This window comes from Cheilinus undulatus, linkage group 12, assembly GCF_018320785.1.
Source record: "Cheilinus undulatus linkage group 12, ASM1832078v1, whole genome shotgun sequence".
NCBI lineage: Eukaryota > Metazoa > Chordata > Actinopteri > Labriformes > Labridae > Cheilinus > Cheilinus undulatus.
The window spans coordinates 24,006,647-24,026,915 of NC_054876.1; the positions used below are offsets into that span (position 1 = coordinate 24,006,647).

At 38.8% G+C, this 20,269-nt stretch overlaps 2 protein-coding genes and 1 non-coding gene across 8 annotated transcripts; 1 reads left to right on the forward strand and 2 right to left on the reverse strand.

The window, feature by feature from the left end:
• Positions 1–90: 90 nt before the first annotated feature.
• dpp3 (dipeptidyl-peptidase 3) lies at positions 91–11,360 on the forward strand. 2 transcript variants are annotated; one of them, XM_041802248.1, is made up of 19 exons: positions 91–282; positions 1,510–1,668; positions 1,848–1,992; positions 2,103–2,192; positions 2,388–2,525; positions 2,899–2,973; positions 3,146–3,236; positions 3,465–3,595; positions 3,741–3,871; positions 4,061–4,119; positions 4,421–4,615; positions 4,724–4,836; positions 4,943–5,035; positions 6,646–6,708; positions 7,586–7,710; positions 9,324–9,444; positions 9,769–9,948; positions 10,705–10,867; positions 11,015–11,360. In XM_041802248.1, the coding sequence occupies exons 1-19, from the start codon at positions 122–124 to the stop codon at positions 11,155–11,157; spliced, it is 2,376 nt and encodes a 791-aa protein (XP_041658182.1). In that variant the 5' UTR covers positions 91–121; the 3' UTR covers positions 11,158–11,360. The 2 variants fall into 2 exon arrangements, with proteins under 2 accessions (XP_041658182.1, XP_041658183.1); XM_041802249.1 differs by lacking the exon at positions 91–282 and adding an exon at positions 502–581.
• Positions 183–264, reverse strand: trnas-gcu. The gene has a single exon. It is a non-coding gene; the product is annotated as a tRNA-Ser (tRNA).
• An 810-nt stretch (positions 11,361–12,170) lies between the features above and the next one.
• Positions 12,171–19,041, reverse strand: LOC121518358 (ras and Rab interactor 1-like). Of its 5 annotated transcripts, none has more exons than XM_041800610.1 (7): positions 18,911–19,041; positions 18,450–18,519; positions 18,103–18,306; positions 17,837–17,957; positions 14,929–15,001; positions 14,690–14,781; positions 12,171–14,516 (listed from the first exon to the last, which is right to left on the reverse strand). In XM_041800610.1, the coding sequence occupies exons 3-7, from the start codon at positions 18,304–18,306 to the stop codon at positions 13,327–13,329; spliced, it is 1,680 nt and encodes a 559-aa protein (XP_041656544.1). In that variant the 5' UTR covers positions 18,450–18,519; positions 18,911–19,041; the 3' UTR covers positions 12,171–13,326. The 5 variants fall into 5 exon arrangements, with proteins under 5 accessions (XP_041656544.1, XP_041656545.1, XP_041656546.1 ...); XM_041800611.1 differs by having other exon boundaries at positions 18,411–18,519; XM_041800612.1 differs by lacking the exon at positions 18,450–18,519 and having other exon boundaries at positions 18,103–18,269.
• Between the last annotated feature and the right edge of the window lie 1,228 nt (positions 19,042–20,269).

Below are 20,269 nucleotides of genomic sequence, written 5' to 3' on the forward strand. Positions count from 1 at the left end.
TTGGAGGAGGGCGAGGGTGGGAGGAGCCATATGGAGGAAGCAATCACGCTACATAAGTCCAGCAAGAGAGAAGGTTTCGGGGAGTGATCTTGTGATATTTACATTGGGAATATATTTGACAATGCTTACCGTATGCTTCCAGCACCTCTTGTCAAGGTGTCCTCGATTGTGGAAAAGGTATTCGACGAGGATGGGATTCGAACCCACGCGTGCAGAGCACAATGGATTAGCAGTCCATCGCCTTAACCACTCGGCCACCTCGTCTCATGCACAGATAGCCAGGTGATATTCCTAATTATTGATAAATATCACCATGTTTTTCAATGAGCTGTTTATGTTCAGTTTTTGTGGTCACATCGCTGTACATCGTGTATTTTTAGCTTAACCTTGAGCGGAAAAGTCCGACACGGAGAGTCTGAAAAAGCTCAACGCAGTTACTTTCTAATTGGTTAACGTTCGTATCAACCACAGTATTACGAGCTGTGATTGGTCGAGGGGCGAGGCTAACGCTGAATGAATACAGGAAGTGTACAGCGTGAGACTGCAATTTGACGTTCGCCGGGACTGTTGCAGAAAATAAGGTAACAAGCTGTTGAGTTGGCGTCTGCAGTTACACTACTGGAAACGTACTCAATAGGAAGAAAACAAAAATAGAAATAAGCTGCGAAATATGCGTAACGTAATGTCCGAAAACAGGTTATAACAGTGTTATCAGATGCTCGAAACACTCAACAGTCGTTAGCATGCACGCTAGTTGCTAACAGTAACGACGTAGCTGTTGTAAGGAGCCCGCAGAATAACTTTACCGTTTTATCTCATGCATGCTCAGAAGTGGTTGTTTTTTGGGATTCTCGGAGGACAGAAACTTCTTATCGTTTCCAAAACCGTATGCTTTACTTTTCTAGTCATAGATTTTGTTGGAAGACGAAACAGAAAGTGCATTGGACTGGTTCCTCCTGAACCCGTGCCAGGGTTGGTCAAAGTTGAATGACATGCAACTGCATACTTTACTCCCTCTCTTTAAAAACTGTGACTTAAAACTGTCGATTTACATTGTTACTGTGTGTTACACTGCATGCATAACACGGATAACCAAAGCTTACATTCACATAGAAACAATTATATTTATGAAGTTAGACTCAAAGTCAAGTATTTTTCATGCATTTTAGCCAACAGTATATCAGTGACTTGTTATAAATAAGCTGTTGGTTGTATTTGTACAGTGCACAGGCTGTCTAATCTCATTAAAGCTTAAACAGGTGTGCAAATACTTCCTCAAGCCCATGGGGGGAAGTCAATTCTAGAGAGCTTTTTTTTTTTTTTTTTTTTTTTAACTTTTTAAACTTTTTTAACTTTTTATATTTTTATCCCTTCCTGGACTTCTCTCATTTTATCATTGCCTCCCCCTTTTCTCCTTCTCATCACACCAACATACCTCACACTTTTTTATTAACTCATGTATTTCTGTCTTCTCACAACTTCCTCCCTGCGTCCCCCTTTTTCTCCCAGTTTCTCCTCATCAGTGTTACACCTCAGACTAAAGATGGTGGACTCCCAGTACTACCTCCCTAATGACATCGGCATCTCTGCTCTTGACTGTGGCGAGGCCTTCCGTTTGCTTTCGCCTCAGGAGAAGATGTACGCCCACTACCTATCACGTGCTGCTTGGTATGTTCATTTCAAATTGCAGCAGGATTTAACTCAAGGGCTGTTAAAATCCAGGAATAGATGGATAGATAGTTGGATAATCAGAAGAAAGAGAGGTTTGACACATTTTTAAATAATAAAAAGTTAACTTAATAATAGAAGTGAAATTCTGCTGATCAAATAAATGTTTGCTGTGTTAGGTATGGTGGTCTGGCTGTGCTACTGCAGACGTCCCCAGAGTCGGCAAACATCTTTGTTTTGCTGCAGAAGATCTTCAGGAAGCAGACACCTGACCAGCTGGAACAGGTTGCTACTGCAGCTGGACTCAGCTCTGAGGAGTATCAGGTCCTCTTTTTAATTCGTTTACTCTTCTGGTATCATTATTATTTCTTCTGCATCCATAAATGCAGTTAAAAGAGGCTCTCCTTATGTTTGTACTTGTGTGTGATATTCAGGCCTTCTTGGTGTATGCAGCAGGTCTGTATGCCAATATGGGAAACTACAAGTCCTTTGGAGACACGAAGTTCATCCCAAATCTACCCAAGGTAAGACACACTCTTGTGTTGGGTGGAAAATGCTGCAAGTATCAAGGTCTTCCACTTTTCTGAGACATTATTCAAGCCTAAATACAAACAGGATAATTTATTAATATGCCTTTTAAATATTGCTGTTTTTGATGTTGCTTTCTAGCTGTTGTTAAAAAAAATTAAGCGGTTTGCATCTGTTGAATGTCACCCCAGGACAAACTGGAAGCTCTGGTGAAGGCCAGCCAGGCGTTTCAGGATCAGCCCAGTGAGATGGAGGCTCTGTGGGACAGCTGCTCATGTCTCCTCTACTCCCTGGAAGACAGACAGAAGCAGCTGGGGCTGGGTGACAAGGTGGGATCTTATATCATTTAATGCAGACTTCAGACCGGTTTGACCAAAATCCTAAGGTTTGATGCAATATCCATTGTGTAGTCAGGATTGGATAGATTTGACAGATGTGAAAGGAATTTTACTCCATGTAAATCAAAGGCATTGGAAAGTTTTATTATTTTTCATAGGTCTGTTTAATCTCTCAAGGGCTTCTCTTAGTCTCCTGTTCCCACTTCTCATTTTTTTATTCCACTTGTTTTTGATTGGCACAACAACATGCCTTCAGGAGGCCACTGTACCCCAAACTTTAAAAGGGCTTTGCTGTTGACCTGTCAGTGTGACCCCTATGAGGAAATGCTTGGTTTATGGAGATTTTTTGTTGTGCTTTCTTTAGGGAATTACCACCTACTTCTCAGGAAACTGTTGTCTAGATGATGCTGAGCTGGCTCAGAAGTTCCTTGACTCAAAAGTAAGCTGAATTCACACCTCATTTACTCACTTTACCATCAAACTTGGTTCATATTTATATACGTTTTCTTGTACTCTTTATTTTGTATGTTCATCCTGTTTGTCTCTGTTTAATGTTCCATTTTTCTCTAAATTCACGTACTCTGAACTGTGATTTTATGGCTTGTTTCTAGAAACTGTCTGCCTACAACACACGCCTGTTTAAGAGGGAAAATGGAGGCAAAGCCTGCTATGAGGTTCGCTTGGCTTCATCTGTGCAGAAAGGTCAGAACTACAATTTAACCTGAGAGCCCTCAAAGATTAATACCATTTCACATCATTCAGTTAACTGTATATAACACATGTGAAAGAAAAATTCAGATGGTGTGTAAACTCATCATATGATAAATTTATTGTGGCTTTTAAGAACATGCAGTTTGTGTCCCATTAAATGCACATGAAGAGAGTAGGTTCTGTTTCTAAAGCATGAAAATGTCCACTACTTCCTTATAGACTGTGCAGTCGATGGGGAATGTGAATCATGCTGTGGTAGCTTTAACTTCGAAGACAAAGAGTTCACTGTCAAAAGAGGAGACTATGCTCCTCTCATGGAAAAGGTCTGCTATTACCTCCAAAAAGCACAGGTGAGAGCAATGGATACTATGTGTAGTAATAAAGTAATGTTTAGCCTCTATTCTTTCAGATGTTGGCTCCTTGGAAAAACAAAAGACAGGCGAGGTAGCTGCCAGATTCGACTCATGAAACTCTTGTTCCAAATGCTTCTTTCAGGCGTATGCAGCCAATGAGAACCAGAGAAAGATGCTCGAGGAGTACTGCCGCAGCTTCACCCTTGGCTCAATTGATGCCCATAAAGAGGGTTCACGCTACTGGATCAAAGATAAGGGTCCAATCGTCGAGAGGTGAGCACCAGCCTAGGGATAACACCAAAGACACTACACCTCATAAATCTCCAATTTCTTTTATTTCTCTGTATCTTCCAAGAAGTTAATTATAAACTTTGCAGTTTTGAGTATTATACATTTTATTATCTTCTTTAAAACCTTTTTGTCTTTTCACCAATTCATCCCTCCTTACTCTTCCTTTCACAGTTACATAGGTTTCATAGAGAGCTACAGAGACCCATTTGGATCCAGAGGAGAGTTTGAAGGTAATTATAATTATGATGTGAAACTGATTTTTTTTTTTTCTGCTAAATTTAAATTCCTTAGGGTTTATTTTTAGAACAGTGCTTTTATTCTAGCAGTTATTAATCCAATATCACAAAGACACATACAGTAGTGAATATTATTCATTAGCTGGAATTACAGGGTATATTGTCTCACATAGGTTCATGGTTAAACCCTAACTTCAAGAACTAAAGTGTGAATCAATATGTGAAATGTTGAAAGCAGTATTTTTGTTTTCCTCTGTCAATATTCTTATTTTTATGGTTATGATGTCATGTCTAGGCTTTGTTGCGGTTGTCAACAAGGCAATGAGTGAGCGTTTTGCTAAACTGGTGAGCTCAGCAGAAGTTTTGCTTCCTGAGCTTCCTTGGCCCAGAGAGTATGAGAAGGACACTTTCCTGAAGCCCGATTTCACCTCTCTGGATGTTCTCACCTTTGCTGGCAGTGGAATACCAGCCGGCATCAATATCCCCAACTGTATGTAACGCTTAAATACAAATTCGCTGTCTATGTGACTGCACTTTGTTCAAACACATCAGCTCTTTTTGTGAGTTTCATTTTAAAGCAATGTGTGTTTGTGTGCAGATGATGACATCAGACAGTCAGAAGGCTTTAAAAATGTGTCGCTAGGCAACGTGCTGGCTGTGGCCTATGCTACACAAAAGGAAAAACTCACCTTCCTGGAGGAGGAGGACAAGGTAACAGATGCAGCTTTTTGAGCTGCGAGCATTCCTGCTCTCATTCTTACACACACTCAAAAAACTATAATTTTATACACTTCTCTTTGTGTGTTTATTCCACCAGGATTTGTTCATCAAATGGAAAGGACCCTCGTTTGAGGTGCAGGTTGGGCTTCATGAGCTTTTGGGTCATGGAAGTGGCAAGCTGTTTGTCCAGGTCAGTCTAAACATTTCTGCTCTGGAGTCTCTTAAAAATCTGAGCTTCAGAGGATCCAATCTTATTCATGGTCATATGATTGTGACATTTATTGTCTTTTTAAACATAGACAATGATATACAACATTTGCGTAAGTTTGTCCATACATGCAAACACACTGTTGCCTGATTTCCACAAAATTAGAAATAAAGACACACTAAATAAATTGCACATTTTAAAAAGAGAAATCTGATAATAAAATATAGAAAAATACAATTTACAAGAATAATAACATTAAAACAAAATAGAAAAGCACTCGGAGAGCGCAGACCTCCACCATTAGTCCTATCTCCCAAAAGAACAGAATCCTTTAAAAAAATCCTGGATCCAGACGGTGATCCGAATCTCTCCCAAAATCTAATCAGTTCTTCTTTATGCCATTTCTGACATTCCCTGAAAATTTCATCAATATCCATCCACAACCTTTTGAGTTATGTTGCTAACAAACAAACTAACCAACTAACAAACAAACTAACTAACAAACCCTGCCGATCACATAACCTCCAAGGTGCACAACATATTTATGTTCTGAGTAGAATTTGGTTTTAAACATATGCAGTCAGCTTTACCTTATTGAAGTATATCCAGTGATTCAGATGTTACTACGATCGCCTTGTTAAATGATTAATTTATTGATATTGGCTTGATGAATGATTAGGGCTGTAACGGTACAGAAAAATTTCGGTTCGGTACGTACCTTGGTTTTGAAGCCACGGTTCAGTACGTTTTCGGTACAGTGATTGAAGCGGATAAATAACATTTAATTTTAATTTTTAAAATTATATTGTATTAAAATAAATAGGCTGAATAAGTTACATTTAAATTATAAATAATGCTGCGACCTCCCTCCAAAAGCTCTTCAATGATTAAAAATATCAATAAATAAATATGTTTTTGAATAACTAGGTTATTTTCATTGATATATATTGACATATTTATACCCATTCTTTAAACACTAAAATTTCCCACCTAACTTGAACGCATCATCACACAACCGCAAATTAGCTTGTGAAGTATGCAAATTGGCATCTTTTTTGCCGATTTCAACACGGACTTCAGCACTGAACTACTTTTTTAACCAATGGGACCTCCTTCAAAGTTTGGAAGAACTTTTCACAGCCCATCTTGGAGGATAAAGAGGTTAAAGCCGTGTGAAATCTGAAGATAACTTTACCTATGACACAGCTGCAGAGTCCCACTCTCACTCCTCCGAGGCTGATAGCTGAAGGTAAAGTTAGTATGATTCATAGAGCCAGAGCACCATTGCTATACGGGTGATTTAAATGAAGCCGGCAGCTCTTCTAACTCCACACGCGTCATCACTCTTCTTCGTTTGTTTTTGTAACTGCTCCCTTTTCTGTAATGACGGTTGCTGGCAGCTTTTAGGCTCATTGCCACCACCTGGATTGAAGTGAGAACTTACCTTTTTTTTTAATACTCACTCAGACATATTCGTCATATTACTGCGTGCACCGAACCGTGACGGCCATACCGTGACGGTACAGGATGAATACAAATACCGTTACACCCCTATGAATGATCTTGTTTTGGCTTTCTTTTTGCTTTAACAGGATGATAAAGGAAAGTTCAACTTTGATCAGAGTAAGGTGATCAACCCAGAGACTGGAGAACTGGTGAGTTTTTATTGTGTTTACATCAATTTTTAACTTTGTGTTCACTAGAGATGCAACAGTGTTGTTAATTTTGCTGTATCACAGTGACAATTGTGTCTCAATACTGTTGTAGACGTGATGTTTAATACAACAGGACTTCAGGGCAAAAAGGGTTGTCTTTTTTTAGAGGGGCAGAGTGAAGGGAAACAGGAACTAAAGTTACCATCAGCCCCTGCATACCCATCATCCTTTGCGCCCCACTCGCTGGCTTGATCTAACAATATGAAAATAGTGGATGCTACAAGTGATAATGGAAAACCAAGTGACAAAGTTTTTGAAACTATGCGGGTTCCAGTGACTTTTAAATATGGCATGTGGAAGCATCTGCGTTTCCCTGTGTCACTTGATGGGGAATATGGGTAACATATGGAGCCACTTGGCACATCATCACCCCAAAAAGATTCACAAAGATGTGAGTAGCAGAGTCTGGCCAGGCCAAAAGACTCTTATGGAAACGTTCACATCCCACTTCCCCACAACAGCACAAGGGCTCAACAGATCACAGGATGCATCGCTAAATATATCATCCAAGACCCACAGCTATTTTCAGTGGTGGACAATGAAGGTTCAAGAAAGTTAATAAACACAATGGAGCCAAGTTTAAGTATATATTTTAAGCCTAATGCACGCCTACAACACTTTCTTTGCACATATCATAATATTCAAACTGCGCTAATTTTTTCCCCAAATTTTTATTTGTTGTTTTGCCTTTTTTATACTGCAATAAATACTGTACTGTGGACTTGTTACAAAGGTATTATCATACCATGAGATTTTGATACTGTTACATCCTTTCACTTTTTAAAAAAGGCTGAATGTGTGAATTTTTTTTTTTTAGGTGTCCAGTTGGTATCGGGGCAGTGAGACGTGGGACAGCAAATTCTCCACAATTGCCTCCTCTTATGAAGAATGCCGGGCTGAGTGTGTTGGACTCTATCTGTGTCTCAACAAGCAGGTGCTCAGGTATGTCACCGTTTTCTTATTTGCATGCACACAAGATGTTTCTCTGTGAATGTCTCAAAAATTTTGGAATCCAACAATACCTAGTGGAGAGAGAATTTTCACAGTTTATCAGAAAGTCTGTTTCCACGTAGTTTCTATTTAAGCTACTGCAAGGAAATCTCACTTTTTGCTGATGTTGCTGACCCCAATCAAAAAAGCAGTGCAACTCATCTGATCTTACCTGATTTGTATATATGTGAATAGTGTCTTCTCTTGCCGGATTTCTAGTCCAAAATATTACTCTGTAAATCTTTGCTGTACTATTTGAGCAGTTTGCTATTAATTGCCTTGCTTGACACACGATAAGAACTTGAGAAATGGTCAGTGTTTTTAATGAAGATCATGTTGGTTTTGTATGAATTTAAGATTGTTTCCTGGATCATAACCAGTCAAAACTTCTCCCAGGAACATTAGAAATAGCTTTTTGGAACATCCAGTTCATAGACATAAATTATTTACTTTAGTTAACTTTTATATGTGATGATTATGTATGTTTGTGTGATAAGAAGTCTCACATTATATAGATGAAACTTATATCTCTTCTCAACATAAAGTTAGCAATGAATTAATGTTAATTGCCCACATGAGACATGTCACAGCTTAAGGAGGGGTTGACGTTATTTTTTATGGAGTCATGATTGTTACAAAACTCAAGAGCACATTTTAACATTTTGGGAGCATGACTAATTGGGTTTGGGGACAGATTTTTTTTTACAAACTACCCATTTACAGATGCCTTTGTTCTCAAAACTGCCTTTTTGAGCTTAGACTTTTCTGTTTGTGCTCAAAATTTCCTGCACTCTTAAATCTTCAGTGACTTGCTCACATTTGCACACAGAGAAAGTTTTTATGCAGACAGAGCAAGTTTTGAACATGTGCATATTGAGTTCTGAGTGCACACAGATGGTTTTGTACATGCACAGAGAAGAATCAGAGTAGCAGTTTCACTAGCAAGCAAAGGCAACCTGGATGAGAGGAGAATAGTAGAAAAATGAGGGTACATGGAGTCAAAAATGTCTAGAACATTGTAACCAGGATCAGGTGCTCTTCAGGATGAGAGGACAAGGATATAATGCAAAAAGAACAAATAAAGGACTTTCCAGATTGCAATTAAAGTCCACGGTAGAAATGGCAGTCAAAATTGAAATCAGAGGCACGCTGGTGTTATATTAACCCTTTATCGAACACTGATGTTGACATAATAGAGAAGAGAATGGTTTAAGCAAGAGTGCAGGGAATTTGGACAAGGAACTAAAGATTTGGGCCATAGAGAAAATTAAAGCATAAAGAAGCCATTTTGAACACAAAGGCAGACTTTGATGGAGGGTTGAAAGAAAAATCTTTTGCAACAACATTGGCTCCATATTTTTGTTTTACTCCTTCTGAAAAGAAAATACAAATTCAAAAGTAATGGTATGTCCTTACTTGCTCCTTTTGTATATGCCAGTTAGGAATTCAAGTTGAAACAAAGTCATTGCATTATTTGGACGATTAAAACTATGGAGTGGAGTGGTGGCTGATGTCTAAAAGGGAGGACAGAATCTAAATGTTTGTCTCTGTTTTGGGTGTTCCAGTATATTTGGACATGAAGGCCAGGACGCAGAGGACGTTGTGTTCATTAACTGGCTCAGCATGGTGAGAGCTGGACTGTTGGGTCTGGAGTTTTACACACCTGAGAGCAAGAGCTGGCGACAGGTAATCCATCTGCTTTCTTCCATAACACCCTGTCTCTATCATTCTGTACCTGGACTGCCTCAAGACATGTAATAATGAATCCTAACATTAACGTAAACAGAGATTTGGAGATGCATAGTGTCAGGTGAACAGTGTTTACAACATTAGACAACATACAGACTATGAGGCATGTGTTTCTTACAAAGTGACTGGCTCAGTCTTAAGTGTCTGTGTAGTTTTAAATCACAGCTCGAAGTAAGTCTTGTCTGTGTTTATAAAAGTGTCAGGAGATGTATAAAGTGTACAGCCAACTGTATGTCACATGCATGTCTGTGTGTGTCTCAGGCTCACATGCAAGCTCGTTTCGTGATCCTGCGTGTCCTGCTGGAGGCTGGGGAGGGTCTGGTCGGCCTGGAGGAAGTGACAGGAAAGGACGGCAAGCCTGACGCTCGAATCACTCTGGACCGCAGCAAGATTCACACTGTGGGGAAGAATGCCATCCACAGGTTCCTTCAGAAACTGCAGGTATGTGTATGTAAAGGTAGAACAGCCAAGACATTAATTAGATTCTTTATAACACTGTAATGTATTTGAGAATACATTTTTAAAATCAAGAAATAGATCACATCTCATTCCTTTAACAACAAAACCCAAAACTGTAGCCACATTACCATTTGTTAATATGATGAAACAGTTGAGTTACTTAAAGGTGCTTGCTAATAAAAAGATGTTTTTTCAGTGTTTGTCACCAAAATTCGAGTGAGACTAACTGAATTAATTTATGCTAAATCCATTTCCTTTCTGAGAAAAGTCTTCACAATTAAATAATTCTCTTCTGCCTTCCCTTTCTCAGGGAAAATGGCTTTTGTTGATTCATTGTCATTTCCATTAAGTTTCTTTGAAACTACTTGCAGAACTTTGTGTTTCACAAAAATATGTAAAACAGTTTATGATGAAATAAAACAAAATAATGATGCATTAAAATTGCATCTTAAAGTTGTCAGTGCTGTCATGCAGGGTTTCTGCAGATTATTGAAAAAGTCTTAAATTGGGCTTTTGAAATTTAAGGCTATAAAAAGTCTCAAAGTCTTTATTTAACCTGTTCAAGGGCACTTAGACAGGCTATACTGGTGAATGAAATATTGTAACTTGGGAAAGGTACAGAGATTATTATAACACCGTCAATGGCTGTCATGTTAAATGAGTGTAATTACCATCGTTCTCTGTGTGTGCCATGTTTATCTTTTCCCTAAGTGCTAACCTGATTTCTTCATATCTTAGGTGTTCAAGTCTACAGCAGATGTGGAGGGAGGTAGAGCAATGTACAATAGCTACTCCGCTGTCAGTGATGGCGGTGCTTACAACTTCCTTCAACTACGCGAGACAGTGCTGCTGAGGAAAGAGGCTCGGAAGATGTTTGTCCAGGCTAACTCCAGAGTTAATGGTATGTAATGGAGGTTGACTTTCTTTGGAGGTAAAAGAATGATGAGCTTTGGAGAGACCTGTTCTGAAGTTACGGAATGTGATTTTACATAAGTTTTACAAGTGCTAATTAAGGCTTGTGCGCTGATTCTGACTGCATTGTTTTCAGGTGACAGCGTTGAGCTGACTGAATATGAGGGCAGCGCAGCAGGTTTGATTCGCTCCTTCACTGAGCGTTTTGAAGAAGACGCAGAGAAGCTGGAGGCCGATCTCCTGGAGATGAGCAAAAGAGACGCCCCCTGCTGGTGTTGATGGGTGGTCCGTCTGATCCAAAGGCCTCGAAGATATCAATCTGATTTGTTTTTCACTCAGCAAGCAACAGATGAAATAAATGGTTTGTACTTTGAATAAAGCCATAAGACTTGTTCAGATCTGCCAAAGTTTTCCTGCCATGGTCCAACATCAAATTTATGTTTCTGAAACAAGTTTCGTATAAATAAATGAACTGATAAGTACTTCTGTTTCTATTGCTATTGAATGCACTTGGGAATCATTTTCTTCTAATGACAAGTACTCAAACAAATAAGATGAATGAATGTGTCTTAATTACTTTCTTAAATTCTCCTCAGAAAATGACTGAAAATGTATCAATATTTACTGATAGGTTGACTGTAGACCAGCAGCCATTATAAACTTACTTTAAATGTAAGGCAAAGCAATCACCTTTGAGTAAGCTTGATAGAGAAATCACTGATAAAAGCTGACTACAAAATAATGCTGTACAAAAGACATGACTTTAATCTGCACTAATTAAATCTGTGATGTATATATGTAGTGTCATTTTCTACAAAAAGCAAAGGCTTTTCATTTCATGCTACTCTTTCACAATCACAGTATGATGTTTGGTGTATTTGGATACCATGAAGATTTTACTGATGTTTGATTTGAGGCTTGGATTATATGGTATATGTTTAATTGAAGCCTTGATGTCTATATGTCAACATTTCTATAAAAGGAGACTTGTTAAATTCCTTGTTTTGATTTATTTGAAAAACATTTGTTATCCAATTTAGATGTGTCTTTGTTATAGTGTTAACACCATGATAATATTGTTTTTATCTGTATCTTTAATGCAAAACATAGACAGCTTCGAGGCCCTCGGCATTAAATTTCTAAAAAAGCATCTACAGTCAGGTTGGAAGTCAGTCAGAAGACTAGATTGTGAGAGAATATGCATTAGAGCAGAATGACTAAATTAGCACCAATAATTGTAGTAAATACAAGCAAAACAACACGTCTTTAGAAAAGTTTTTGAAAAGCTTGTATAATTTTTTATTCGTTCTCAAGGAGCAATAAAGTTTTTCTCTTCTAATGTGTTAAAAATTACAAGCCCATTAACACAAACAAACATAAAAAGTCAACACAAAAGCAAAAAAAAAAAAACTTTGCCATTTGCTTCACACTGGCAAGAAATCAAACTGCAGGGGAGGGAGGATCGTCAGTGTTAGGAGTGTTTCTGACAGAATTCCATAAAAACAGTTTTACCAAGTTCATTGCAGGCTTGAGTGACTTTTAGAAAAAGTCAAAATATACAAAACTAGTGGTGATCCATAACAGAACCCTTTTTTTATAATTCTTTTCCTGCAGAACAACAGAAAAATGCATTTGAAGAGTGTTCACACACATTAAGTACATTTAATTCTCTGCAAATATTTTATGTTACTCTCATAATTCTACAACTGTTTAGACACTTTCATAATCCATTTGACTGACTTTGTGAAAACAGCAAAAGCATTAACTCTATTCTACTAATGTATGGTTTGATTGGCAAAAGAGTCATCACATAATGATGGACATGCATGACATTCAAAGAGGAGATGATGTTGTACATAATGTGATTAGCATTTTTTTAAATAATCTGATTTGGTATGTTCTGTCAGTACAAATTAGATTATTTTAAACAGCTAATCCTGAAACAAAGCACAGTTTTTTCAAACCCTAGTAGGTGGTGTTGACCATCAAAACTTGACAGAGTTGATAAAAATGGCAGTTCAATGATGCTTCTTGTGTAATGCTAATATGTCATTTGTATATGATTTTTTGGGACACCAATGGATGTGGGTTCAGTGCTGAGTGATCTGAAGAAAGGACTTCAGCTGATTATTTGCCAAAAATTCTGTGAATTTTGCTAGACAGGGTAGTTTGGAGATAAGATGGTTGTTGAAGAAAGCACATGAGACAATAACCATACATCAGGAATACCTCTGGTTGAAAAAAGAATTAGGTTAAATGCAGAAAGTGGTGACACCTGGAATGGCCAGTTTCAGAAAGACTGATTCTAAATTACTCTAACCAGTAGGGCTAAGGAGAAGCATGAATACATCTGCACATCTACCATATTTGCAAAATATATCAACATAGCTACTCTTTGTTAGTCAATGAAGTGCTTCATAATGAAACAAAAAGTCTAAAATGTGTTCACTACAGGCATGCACCATCATCCTGTTTTTGAGATGAACTCTCTGCTGTCTCCTCAACCCTAAAAGAAGAACTGCAGTTGTCACTCAGAGCAGCAGCACTCATCTGTAAAACCAGACCGTCCTCTTCCTTCTTGTTTAGGTCCTCATTTGTTTTCTTTTCATCCACACCTGTTCCCTCCATCTCAGTCTCTCTCTCTTGTCTCAACTGATCTGGTCTTGGAGAAGACACAGGTGTGTGATAGACCTGCTCCACCAGGTCAGGGAAAGCTGGAGAGGTGAAGGGAGAGAGTGAGAAGGGGACTTGAGGAGAAGGAGATGGCGACACGGAGGGAGAGGCATTGGGTGACTCATACGGGGAGAGGGAAGACAGCGCCCTGGGAGAAAGACATGGAGATTGGTAAGGAGAGAGAGAGGGAGACGCACCGGGAGAGTCATGAGGAGAGAAGGATTGGGATACTTTGGGGAAAATGGGAGGCGCCATTGGTGGGACAGAAGGGGAGAGGTAAGGAGAGAGTGAAGGAGTATGGGAGGTCGTGATTGTTGAAGGGGGCTGCATGTAGTCTGAGTCCTCTAAAAGGTTCCCCATCACTGGTGGTAGCTGATCTGCAGCCTCCTCGTGCTCCTGCATCTCATTCTGAAAGAGAGGAGCAGCTGAGGGAGGCTTTGGGCTGCCCTCAGTGGAGCAGTCCTGAATTGTGGGATCAATCTGAGTGTTTTTATTTCCCTGTTTCTGGGCTTTACATCTCCCTCTGGTTTTGGGCATTAGAGGAGGTGGAGGAGGAGGAATAAGTGGGGGTGAAAGCAAGGACGATGTCTCTGTGGAAACGCGGACCTTGAGGCTCCGTTTGAACATGCGCCGTCGGGACAGAGGGTTCTGGGACTGCAGAAAAAGAGGGTTGATGAAACAGAGAGCACCCAGGCCAGAGCCACAGTCCAGCTCTTGGGGGCTGCGAGTTGTGATCGGACAAAACTCATGAAACAGGGTGGAACCAGGACCAGGTGGTTTGGAGTCTGATTTGGGTGCCGACTCAGAGTCAGGCTGGGGAGCTGAATCAGGCAGAGCTGTGGAGCTAGTTGGTGGAGCAGCAGAGGGAGGAGCCGGGGTTTCAGGTATGGGTGTCTTCTCCTGGTTTTCCTGTGACTGTGGAGCTTCTCGAGGCCCTCGTACATTTAGGTGTGAGTTCCAGAACTCTACAAAATATAAAAGGTTTTCATTTCACCTTTATTACAATGACACAAAATAAATCAGCAGTATTATGTCTGTTTATAATGATATGTGATTCTTGTGTACATAAATCAGGCCTGTGTATCTGAGGGTTGAATTACAAAATCTGCAGTGAGGAAACAGATTTACAGCCACCAACCTACTCCCATATGTGAAATGGACTCCAGCTCTTTGTGGGATGACGCCCTTGCAATAGCTTCAGGAAGCTCCAGAGGGAAGGGCAGTACATCTCTGACAGAGCAACATTACATCATATCAACACCAACAAGTAACTTAACCTAGACAGTGATTGTTGTAGAATGACAAGGAAAAAGTGCAAGTCAACAAAGAGTATTTTACATGTAACACCTAAGAAAGGATGATAAAGATCATTTTTACCTGCTGACACAATAGAAGGAAATAAGTCTTGGAAGATCTGGAAAGCTGATGGCTGAAGTTTCCAGACACAGAGCTGTGGTCAAGGGGGAAAAAGATGGGTGGTCAGTATTAAATGTGTGGTTTTACTTCATCTGAAGTATTGTTTTTAAAAGATGGATCTGTGGGAGCTGTGTCAGGAAGGTTACTTTCTAAATAATGTAGGTTTCATGATTACCCTGTTGAAAACTGCAATATGTAACCATTACTTTTCCATAAAATGTTCAAAACTGAGGAATGAGCATGAGAAAACTATAACTTTAGGGAGGCTTTAAAATGTAAAAAAATGTTATATATACTTTTACATGTAAAAAAGAAACCATGTCCGCATCAGAGGGAGAGCAACAGAATGACTTTTACAATCTAAGACAAAGCTTTTATTGATAATGATATTTATAAATGTAACCTTTATACTCATCCTCCTTTTGATAAGTAACTATTATCTAATCACACATATTTCCCCCCAACTGTGACATATCAAGATTACTTTTGTTTTCAAAGTCATTACATTATGTGTTACTATTTGCTCTGCAACACTCATTGAAAATATGAATTTTCAACACTAGCAGTAATTTCCTTCTTCATAAAGCTACATGATTTTCACCATTTTACAAAGTATACATTATCATTAAATTGATTTCCTGCATAGGCAGCTACTGGTTGCAATTTACTTTTGCAGCTAAAAAACAGAATATCATGTAAAAGTTATCTTTTCCTGATGTACTTAAAAAAGATAAGCTTCCATAAATTCTAGATTCCTCTTATACAAGGTGAAATATTATAAGAATTTGTTTTAATTTTGCTGATTAAAGCGTGCAGCTCTTAAAAATCAAAAATCCACTTTCTCAAAATATCAGAAAATTGTGGAAAGGTTGAGTTTGCAAACGTGTCCTGAGCCTTCATTATCTCATTCTGGTTCAGTACCAAGGTTATTATGGTTAACTAAAACTAACTAAAGAACTAAAACTAAAATTCAATTAAACTAAGCTTTACCAAAAAAACAAAAACTAACTTATACTATATAGTCCGCTTACAAAACTAACTAAAATAAATTAAAAAATAGAGAAAAAATATCCTTAGTTTTAGTCTTTGGCACAACCATACTGACTGGCACCTACACCCAAGTCTGGGGAGTGTAAAATGGACTGAATTAATTGGTAAAGACTTCACACAGTGGTAGTTTTATGTCTGGAGTTGTAGTCAAACAACATCTTATATTTAAAAAAAATTAAGCCTGATTGAATATGTTTCTAAAAATGTATGATGTTCACTCAGGCCCGACACATATCTGCAAAAAACTAAAACTAACACTAAAAAGAATAAAAACTGAACTAAAAATGAAGCATTTTTGCAAAATAAAAACTAGAATAAACTAACAACTCAACTCAACAAAACTAATTAAAATTCCAAAACTATTATAACCTTGTTCAGTGCACGCAACCACAACCACAACCATGGGGAAGACTGCTGACCTGACTCTTGTCCCGACAATCATTGACACACTCCACAAGGAGGGTAAGCCACAGAGAGACATTGCTGAAAGGACCGGCTGTTCTCAGAGGCTGTATCAAAGCTTATTCATGGAAAGTTGACTAGAAGGGAAAAGTTTTGTAAGAAAAGGAGCACAAGCAACAGGGATGAATTCAGCCTTTAGAGGAATCTTAAACAAAGCAGATTCAATAACTAAAAGGAGCTTTACAAGGAGTGGACTGAGGCTATAGTCAGTGGATCAAGAGCCGACACATACAGACGGGTCCAAATGAGCTACAAGTATCAAGGTCCTAGTGTTGAGCCACTCCTGAACCACCCACAACGTCACCAGCGTCTCACCTGGGCTGAGGAGAAAAAGCACTTGACCACTGCTCAGTGGTCCAAAGTCCTGTTTTCAGATTAAACTAAATTTGAAATTTCATTTGTAAATCAAGGCCCAGAATCTGGAGGAAGAGCAGAGAAGCACAGAACCCAAGGTGCTTGAAGTCTAGTGTTTTCACAGTCAGTGATGGTTTGGGGGTGCCATGTCATCTACTGCTGTTGGTCCATTGTGCTTTATCAAGTCCTGAGTCAACACTGTCAGCCATCTACCAGGAGGTTTTAAAACACTTCATGTTTCCATCTGCTGAGAAGCTTTAAGGAGATACTGATTTCCTTTTCCAGAAGCACTTGGCACCTGCCAACAGTGAAGCCAAAACAACCAGAACTAGTTTGTTGACCACGATATTACTTCATTTGATTGGTCAGCCAACTGGGGGAATGTCAAGAGACACCAGACTTAACAATACAGATGAGCTACAGCAACCTGGGCTACATAACACTCCAGCAGTGCCACAGACTGATTGCACAGATGCAGTAATTTGTGCAAAAGGAGCTCCAACTAATTACTGAGCCATAATTCTCAAGAAGGCCCTTCTTGAATTATTTTTTTGACAGATTTTTTTTGATATTATAATATTTTGAGGTAATGATTTTTTTTATTTTCCATGACCTGTAAACAGTAATCATTAAGATTTAAATTTTTAAAAACCACTTTGTATTAGATGATTGTAAAATAGACATTTCACTTCTTGAATTAAATCACAGGAAAAAAAATCAACTCTGGCATGATATTCTAACTTTTTAAGATGCACCTGTATTTCCAGTCAGTTAAGCACTGAAGTAAACTTGCTAAGGAACCAGCAATAGTTATTTCATTGTTTATTAGTTGATAATAAAAAGGCTGTTAACATTATGAAATGTAAATTTGTATTGGAAAGCACTGTGCGAGTTTAGTTATTGTGAAGTTAATCAGTTTTGTGCCTTTGGAAATTGTTTTATTTGGGGAAACCAAGTAATCTCTTATTTTAATGTGTGTCTAGAGTCATGTAATTGTCCTCACTTTTACTGGAGCTCTCCTCCCTGATGCCAAACTGCTGAACAAAGGATGGGACGCTGTCATCTGCCAAACGGACACACAGGACATTCCTTTGGGATGTGCGAGACTTTCGCACTAGGAAGGTCTGCAAGACAGCATAATTAAATCAGGACAGAGAGGGCAACAAAGGTATCCACTACAGTTCTATTTTCTGATATACAGATGAGTATACACGGGGTTAAACCATGGGTTTTGTGAGCTTTTTGTTTTGAAGTGTATGTGGCTCTGACCCCAGGAGGCTCCCTCTGGAGTATGTGGAGTGCAGTGGCAGGGTTGATTGACAGCTGGAGCCAAACAGGAACAGTGAGCAGGAGACGGTCCAGCACACTGATGCTCCTCAGAGATCCTCTGCTTCTTTGATGCCCCATGAACTTACGCTGTGAGGGCTTGGTGGGCTCTGGAAAATCATAGAGAGGTTCTTCCTGCTGTGCCATCTACACACATACAACAAAACACAGATGCCCATTAAATACACCGCATTTGATCATGTCCTCCGGAGATGCTACAAGTGGTTATTATCTGTCCCTGTGGGGCTCACATTCAGGAACAGAAAGATGGGTGGGATGCCTGAACACACCTGTGTAATAAAGCTGCCTGGATTGGGAAAGCAAGTCCAGACTTGGCGGAGTGCTGCAGCTCAGACAGAGCTTAAATGAAATAAGAGGCTTTGAGAAAACGCAGTTTATAATTTAGACACACAAAAAAAGAATAGAGAACACCACAGCGGGCAGTTTACCTGACATTTTAAAAACAAAGAAAACGGGCAATAGTATAGCTAGTTATTTGCTTGTGGCTATTACTCTGAATCACAATGTTTTTTCTCCCCATTATCTTGAAAATAATTAATAAAAATCTTTATTACAGCTTCAGCTTAAATGCCAATAAGAACCCGGACCCGCAGCCCGCATTCCTGTCAAACTTCCTATTTCCTCCAGTCTCTGTTGCTCGAGTCTTCCTGTTGTACATTCACACAGCCTGTCACATCTGATCCACGTGTGCACTGATTCTCACTTTAACATAAACAGGCTCGTTGTTTACCTCTTAACCTCGATCCTTCTTTTTATCCCCTCTGGTTCCAGTTTACATAATCAAGCTTCTTCCTCTTCCATCAACTCTGAAACGATGAAAAGTTCACTTCTCTTCCACTCTTACGACTGATCCAAGATCCGGAGGTGTATTTGACTCCTCCTCCTCTCCCACCTGGAACCAAACATGTGCTTGGCTCACGTGACCGATAGTTGCACAAAGCAAAGATTGTACAGGAACTGCAGGAGAGTAGTTTGGCCCACCATAGCTATACCAGTAGAGAGGTAGTTGGTAATGAGTTTATGTTTGATTCAGCTTTTCACTTACTCTTGTGCTTTCGTTTTTACACTAGAGATATTGATCCGTTTAGTTTTTGGTCGTTGGATATTAAAGGATATAAAAAAGAAATACAAGTGATGTTTGATAGTCTTTTTTAATACAAAATTATCTCTATATGGTTAAAAATTTTGAGAAAGAAAAAAAGCATCACGAAAGATGTGTCTAAAGACTCCAATAGAACTGCCAAGACACTAAAATGTAGTCTAAATGAAGACAGTTACTAGAGCCCTGCACAGGGATGGTTGCAGTCCAAGAAAAAAAAACGTTTTATTCTGTAAAAGAGACACATTCAAGACGGACTGAAGTAGCCTATCCTAAGGACAACCTGGAGAAAGATTTTGCATACTGGAAGCATGTCCTTTGGCCAGATGAGACTAAACTAGAGCTCAAACTGAATATGTTAAATCCAAGAAAAAAAAATGCATGGTCACATTTCAAAAAGCCTGGGCTGGAATTTTTGTGGAGAAACTTTCCATGTTTGTGAAGAATACTTTCATTTTCTAAAGTTGTTACATTATTTTATACTGAATCGAATTACCCTCCAAGCAACTCAATTGAATTTGGGAAAAATGCATTTAAGTAAAACAAATTCCCCAAAATGGGCTTTTGGTAACCTAAGAAAATAATAACAAATAATAACAAATCAAGTTGAGACAAATCTCTCCAATGGTGTGATCTCTTGCCGTGTCTTCCTTTCTTTCTGTCCAGTGCTTGGAACATTGATTGTACCTGTCAATAATGTAAGTAAAATTGGTTTCTAAAGGCCTAACCCCTGCAGTAGTCATATATTCTACTGATGCAGACATACTGGTGCATGTTTGCAGACAGAGTATGGTTCCAAAGACCTTTTACCAGGAACTAAGGGTCTCTAATAGGGCCTACACTGCAATCTGAGTAAAGCTCAATCCCTATAATGATTTGACTTTGTCTCGGAATGTGAAAAACAAAAAACATCTTTGTCTTGTTTGTTTCCTTCTAGTTTATTTTTTTTTCTCTTTCAATATAAAAAAAAATCAATTTGTTTTTAATTTT